At 50.5% G+C, this 7057-nt stretch overlaps 2 protein-coding genes across 8 annotated transcripts in view; one reads left to right on the top strand and one right to left on the bottom strand.

The window, feature by feature from the left end:
• Positions 1–4220, bottom strand: part of CCT5 (chaperonin containing TCP1 subunit 5) — a 15181-nt gene extending 10961 nt beyond the window's left edge. Inside the window, exons 1-3 of the mRNA XM_040493914.1 lie at positions 4008–4220; positions 991–1051; positions 297–461 (exon numbers count right to left, since the gene is read on the bottom strand). Of these exons, the coding sequence (XP_040349848.1) occupies positions 297–461; positions 991–1051; positions 4008–4112 (331 nt within the window). The 5' untranslated portion in view covers positions 4113–4220. The remainder of the gene's footprint in view (positions 1–296; positions 462–990; positions 1052–4007) is intronic.
• Position 4221: 1 nt separating this feature from the next.
• The window catches only part of ATPSCKMT (ATP synthase c subunit lysine N-methyltransferase), a 245604-nt gene continuing 242768 nt past the window's right edge, over positions 4222–7057 (top strand). For 4 of the 7 annotated variants that reach the window (XR_005796338.1, XR_005796326.1, XR_005796332.1 and 1 more), the window contains exon 1: positions 4228–4579. Coding sequence is in view for 4 of the 7 variants with exons in the window: in XM_040493920.1 (XP_040349854.1) it covers positions 4564–4579 (16 nt within the window). In the remaining 3 variants the exon portion in view is untranslated. Of the gene's footprint in view, positions 4580–7057 lie in introns of all 7 variants that reach the window. The other 3 variants (XM_040493917.1, XM_040493919.1, XM_040493918.1) reach the window with 3 other exon arrangements.

The following is a 7057-nucleotide window of genomic DNA, read 5'->3' as shown; positions in this document are numbered from 1 at the left end:
CGTTTAAATAAAGAAAAAGCCCGCATCCCATCAAGTGTTCTGCATTACAGCCGCGTGTCATTTCTCTTTGGCTCTCCTGATCTAGAAGAGCCGCTTAACTCTCCCCTGAAAAACTGTCCTGTTGTTCCAGGACAAGGACTTCTGAAGAGTCTGGGCCGCTTGTATTTCGGCATGTCCTTCAACTTGGATTTGTGCAACAGTCTTCTCATGATCTGATTCAGAGCAAACACTCTTGGCAGGTGTGCGTGACTTTAAGGAATGCCTCTCAAACAAGTAAGGATAATTTCCTTTCTTACCAACCACTCCCGTGGTCCCATCTCCAATTTCATCATCCTGTGATTTGGACAGTTCAACCATCAGCTTGGCAATCTGGTGATCGACGTCCATCATGCTTAAAATGGTAGCACCATCGTTAGTCACCGTCACATCGCCATCTTTGTCCACCATCATTTTATCAAGTCCTAGGAAGACAGCAACGTTTAGAATGACATTATGCAAAAAACAACAACAAAAAACCAAAAAAAGCCCCCCCCAAAACAAAACCAAACAAAAATGCAATCTGCACCAAAACCAAAAAAAAGCTAGACCTCTTGACCCAATGCCTATTTACAGAATTTATCAGAAAAATTCAGCATACGTAAGAGAGTATCTGTGTGCAGACATTTTTGCACTGGTGAGTACAAACCCACCTAAAGGGCTAAAACTAGAGAAATGGGGGTGAGGAGCATCACTAAATGTATTAATTACAAAAAATGACAGCCCTGATGTGTAAAATGCTAATAAAATGTTAAAAGAAGAAAGAAACCTCTGACCTAAAATTGTGCGTGCACTTATAAACGTGTTTAAAGCCTGAAATACACAAAACAAGTGCGTTAGTGCCGGAGGCCTAGGACGCCCCCTGCTCCACGTCCCAAATTTCTATAAAAGGGTTCCATCAACTCTCCACGATTTAGACATAACACGCATTAACATAGAATGGTAGTCTCTTACCATTTGGTCCAAGTGATGTTCTCATTGTGTTTGCTACAGCTTTTGCTGCCATGATATGAGACTAAATGAAAGACACAGAAAAGGTTCAAGTTACAAATAACTTTAATAATTCAGTGGTTTTCTTTAAAGTTTATTTTTATTTATTTTGAGAGAGAAAGAGAGTGAGCACAAGAGGGAGAGAGCAGAGAGACAGCGAGAGCATCCCACGCAGGCACCTCCCGACATGGGGCTTGAACTCATGAACCATGAGATCGTGACCTGAGCTGGAGTCAAGAGTCAGATGTTTAACCGACTGAGCCACCCACCCAGGCCCCCCAATTTTTAATAGTTAGAAGCATACGCTTGATGATTATAAAATCCAATCATACAGAACAGTTTCTGTTCTCCAGAAGCTTCTACATTTAAGAGGCAACACCCAAGTCTAAACCTTGGCGTGATAAAAACCACCAGCTTTAGTAGGTAATTCTTACGCAAAAGAACGAGAGCCTAGAGCTTTAACTCCCAGCACACCTACGAGGCAGGTTCTCTTATCTGCCCCACTTCACAGCAGGTGCGGTCTGACGGGACAGGGACAGGCCTAAAAGACCGTCCTGCAATGCTAGCCTCATGTGAAGAGCCCAGATGTACACGTACAGCCCCTTGAACCGGCATACTAGACTTACTGCAGAAATACACCCAGAAATTGACGGCTGAGTCAATACACAGCCCATAGGTGAAAAGTCACCCTTGCCATCTGCCCAGGGCATCGACAGCTAACTCAGCGGAAACCTGCAAACATCCGTTCCTGCTTGCACACACGATCAGCAGTGTCTTTTTTCTGCAGATGCTGTTTCCTTCGTTCCTAGTCTTGCTGTCACCAGCCTGGCCTGGCTCCACAGCACCCTACAGAAATCCGGGGTCTCTGATCTCACCGCCTGTCCTTTAGGTCCATCCGACGCCCAGCTAACTCACCCATTTTCCTCAACCGTGTCATCTGCCGGTCCCCAAACCTCCAATGACTCCCCAGTGCCTCAACATGGAGTCTGAAAGCTTCAGTTTTTCTTCAATGCCCCCCACAATCTGAGACCTAGTTCCCTTCCAGTGACGATGGCGGTCCCTGTGTCCCCCCCACATATGCCCTCTGATCCTTGAAGCGCTAATGCACCGAAGGCCCTCCAGTCATCAAAACGCTGACCGACACTGAACGCAGTTCAAATGCCCATGATCCGCGGAGCCCTCCCTAGTCACTGCATCTGGCAGCTGAGACAAGACACAGAGTTCACGGATCGGTGAAAATGCTGGTAACCACGAAAATACACTTTGCCCGATCTGTCAGTGTAATGGACTTTTTCAGAGGAAGGTAATCACAGGTAAGCCGCTCTTAACCAGGGAGGATTCTGTCCCTCAGGAGCCCCCTGGCAATGCCTGCAGACATTGCTGGTTCTAACAAATGGGGTGGGGGCCGCTAACAGCACAAAGTGGGTAGAGGCCCGTCTGCTGCTCCGCGTCCGACAGAGGACAGGCCCCCACAACAAAAAGAATGACCTGGCCCCGAATGCTAACCCTGCCGATGCTCCGAACTCTGGCTTTGGAGTCAGCCAGGGGTGGGCTTGAATCATGGCCCCCTTCTGGATTAGCTCTGTCACCTTACCCGCTCCAGGGCCACGCTTGCAGCTGTCACCCCAATACCTACCCCCGAGCGTGAGGATGGTGTGATGCAGAGTACGAGTGCCCGTTAACTAGCCAGCGTGACAGCTCACGCACAACACATAGCTTTTGTCGTGCTGTTACACACGAGGTATTGGAGGGTACGTTCTCTGCTGGTTCCTTTAAACGAACGATGAAACGGAGTATGTGATACAAGCGCTCGAGTATCCACCACAGATCGAGCACCGTGTGGCCCCTGCTTAAGTTGCCCCGTTCGATCCTCATCCCCAGCTCCACAGAGGCGTGCTGCCCCCGCCGAGAAAGGAGGTTCAGAGAGGCTGTGCAGCTTGTCCTAAGGCAAACAGCGAGGGAACTCTACGGTTTCTTCGTCTGTTTAAACAGGCTTGTGCTCACCTGGACTCCTGGCGGTTTAACGCCTCTGGTCTTTCTTGGCCCCTTTGGTCCACCAGACCCTACTTTCTGAAGCACGCTTCTACCTCAACCGTGGCTCTGCTCAAAACCCCCTCAAGGGCTCCCTCCTTCCAGGGATAACATCTTGACTGGGGGGCATTCGAGGGCTTCCACCTTTGGGGCCCTACCGTTCACTGAGACTAGACTGTGCTCCTTCCAAACCAGATTGCTCTTCTGCCCTACAACGTGCCATGCGTTCTGCCCAGCTTTTGGCTTTTGCTGTCCCTTCTCCCCCAGGCGCTAGCGCGCTCTCTCGCGCATTCAAAGCAGTGACGCCATCCCCGATCAGAAGCCAGTCTCCACTAAACGTCTCTAGGACACCCTCCAACTTTTAGCTGTATCCGTAACTGGGGATTCCAGTCACACGCTGCCTTGTGTTACGGTCACTGGTGTCCACTTTCCACTCTTGCGGTGGTAAGTTTCTGCGTTAAAAGCACACGTTTTTAATTTTCACGACACCGCATCCAGTATTACGCCACACATCGCAAGAAATTACTCTGTAGGCGACCAAGTCTTTAAGGAGTGACCGGAAAACGAACGGCATCCTCATGGGCTATTGTTTCTCTCGCAGCCGGGTGACCTGAGAATGACCTCTGCCTTTCCCGATGGAAACACCGTAAGGAACGACCACAGGCTGGAGAAGCGATCGGAGACGCGGGCTAAGAGCCTAGGACTTGAACCCGCCCCACCCAACGCTGAAGGGCGCTAGCGGCTCCACCCCAACTTCCAAACCGGGATTAAAGGCTTCTACATCGGCCTCTCCCGAGCTAAAGGAGCGGGGTGCAGGGCCGAAGACGAGAGGGGATCCCCGACCTTTCCGGGGAGCACATGGCTGAACCGCTCCCATGCTTGCGCAGGCGCAGAGCCGCGGGCTTCGGCCGCCTCCCCTCTCATCCCACCGCCAGCGTCCGTCCCGTTACCTTGAGGGCCTCAAGTCCCATAAGACGAGACTTGCGATCCTGATCCTTGATGATGAGGAAAGGGCGCCCATATTCATCGAAGGCGAGGGTCCCGACGGACGCCATGGTGCGGCAGCAGTGGTTACTTTCCCCAGACCGGCGGAGTCCGCTCCGGAACCGAGAGCACGCCTTCCGGTCGCGGGAGGGCGCCACAGCGCGCGCGTGCGCAGTCCGGGCGCGCGAGACTTATTTTTCACGCGAGACTAGTTTAACGCCACACCGTAGCTTCTGGAATCAGGGGCCTCAGGGAACTTCTATCGTCCAGGACCCTGTCGGGGAGAGGAAGCTCGAAGACGCGGACGGGAACTTAAAACCCTCCAGCCGAGAGCAGATTGAGCTCATCTGCTAAAGCTTCACGCTCGAGAGTTTCTGGGCAGGGGGCCCCAACGAGGAACTCGTTTCGTCACGCCGTTAGTTTCTCCCTCCGTGCCCCCCTCCCCGGCTCGGAGGAGATGGTAGAACCCACTTCCGGATTTCCATCCTCCCAGCCCCGCCTCCGGCCGCAGGAAATCTCGCGATGGAGAGAGGAGGCGGTGAGCCGGCGGGCGCGGCGGGTTGCCGGGGTGGCGGGGCCGGGCTTCACGTTGGGCTCCTGGCCGGGCGGGAGTGGGAGCCGCCGGCCGCAGCCCTGGCTCGGAGTCTGGCGTGCGGGGCGCGGGTCGCAGTGCGCGCGCTGGTACCCGCGCCTAGCTGCTCGGAGCTGTTCTGAGCGCCTTAGGGCGAGTGACTCCCGGCGTGTGCAGCACGATCTTCTGAGTTGACCGGAGTGCCCCCGTGTGGGTGGGGATCCGCGTGGCCCCTTGCCAGCTGGGTCTCGGTGGGCAGTAGCCTCTTTGTGCCTCAGTTACCTTGCTTGCAAAAATAGCAATGGGAACCGTACTGTCTGCCTTGCACAGCTCCTGAAAGGATTCGGGGGGAGCAGTGCCGGGCCCTTAGCAAGCAAGTTCCGTGTAAGTGTTCGTTGAAGAAATCCTCATTGTGCACATCGTCCAGTAACTTGGCCAACGTCAGACAGCTAGTAAGAAGCAAGATTGTGTAGCGCTAAGGGTCCCACTCCAAAGCCCCGCTTTGTGCTGCCTTGGCGATCTTCCCTGGCCATTCTATCTTCCTAATTACTTTGTCCTCTAAATAGCTTCTGCCGCCTTTTCTTGAGAACACTGATCATGAGCTAATCCTTTACAGGCTTAGATTCGGCCACAAAAAAAAGTACAGGTGACCTTTGAATAACGTGGGCGTTCGGGGTGCTGGTGCTGTCTACACCTGTGCAGTCAGACCTGTGCAGTCAAAATCCACCTATAACTTTCGACTCCAGCCCAGCCCCCTCCCCCCCGCCCAAATTTTACTAACAGCCTATTGGTCAGAAGTCAGCGTTTTTGTTTGTATGTTATATGCCGTGTTCTTATGATAAAATAACTAGAGGCGAGGTGTTATTAAAATCATAAAAGAAAATGAATTTGCAGTACTCTATGAAAAAAAATCCACCTGTAAGTGGATTTGCGTAGCTCAAACCCGTGTTGTTGAAGGATCAAGTGTACTGATGCTCGGATCTTGAAAACATTATGCCAAGTGAAGGAAGCCATTCCTAAAAGACCACATACTGTATGAGTCCACTTCTGTGAAAGTCCAGAATAGGAACTCTAGGGATAGAAAGTCAGTCAGTGGTTGCTTAGGGCTAAAGTGTGAAAGGAAAGGTGGGGGGTGATAGGTAAAGCTTAAGGGTAATGAGAATGTTTTTAAAATTGACTGTGGTGATGGTGACATCTATCTATGAATATACTGAAAACCTTAGGACCATATACGTTAAATGGGCACATTGTGTGGCATATGAGTTACATCTCAATAAAGCTGTTAAAAACTATGGATCTCTTCCCAAGCATAGTATTGAGACTGACAATAGTAGCCAACAGTTATCACTTACTGTCTCGTTTAGAGCACTAAGTGCTTTATCTGTATTATTTTTTTAAGTGTTCCAATAATCCTGTGAGGATAGTATTATTTCTGAATTTTACAAGCGAAGAATCTGAGCCTTGGCAAAAACTTATCTAATGTTTCACACTAGTTAACTTCTGTGACTCCAGAACTTGATGACTCAAATCCTTTTAACCACTGTACTGTATAATTGGAATACCCACAGGATAATTTTACAGAGGCATGGCAGATGGTGCTTTGACTTTTTAAAAAACAGTCAAATGCATGACTATTGCTATAGCATGTAAATTCCTCCATACGATGCTGATAAGTATAACAAAATGTATTTAAAACCTTTGCTTTCCATCAAACACCGTCACCTACCTAAACTTTACCTTTTATCTTACCTCCAGCACCAGCAGCAGACTTTTGTTGTTCTTGTTTCTGAGTTGGTTTTCCACTGTGTAACCAGATTTAAACGTCACTTTAGAAGTGCCTGGGTGGCTCAGTCAGTGGAGTGTCCCACTCTTGATTTTGGCTCAGGTCATGATCACATGGCAGTGGGACTGAGCCCTGGGTTGTGTTCCTCGCTAAGCTTGCCTGTTTGAGATGCTCTCTCGCTCTCTCTCGTGCTCTCTCTCCCCCCCCCCCCCCTTCTGCTTGTGGGTATGTGTGCTCTGTCTCTAAAGTAAAAAACAAAACAAAGCTCACTTTAGGGGACCTCAGGTGTCTGGAACAAAGCTCTACTGTGCGTGAGATGTTGGTGATTGGTCGGTTGCCCTGGAGCAGTGACTCACTGCAGTGGGCCAGCTTTTCGTGTGTCCTGTGTTCACACCTGTACCTCACAAAGTTGTAACAGATCACCACATTTCATGAGTGTGGTAGGCAGACCGCCCAAATACGTCCATGTCCTAATCCCTGGAACCGGTGAATATGTTACATGAGAGAATCTGCAGATGGGGTGAAGTTAGGACTTTGAGATGGGGAGATTCTGCTGGCTTGTCTGGATGCACCCACTGTCATCACAGGGTCCCTATAAAGAAAAGGGAGGGGTGCCTGGGTGGCTCATTAGGTTGAGCGCCTGATTCTTGATTTCAGCTCAG

This window comes from Herpailurus yagouaroundi, unplaced genomic scaffold (genome assembly GCF_014898765.1).
Source record: "Herpailurus yagouaroundi ecotype Mexico unplaced genomic scaffold, PumYag 29, whole genome shotgun sequence".
NCBI lineage: Eukaryota > Metazoa > Chordata > Mammalia > Carnivora > Felidae > Herpailurus > Herpailurus yagouaroundi.
Note: the sequence above shows the minus strand (reverse complement) of the source record. Positions and strands in the feature narration are given on the sequence as shown.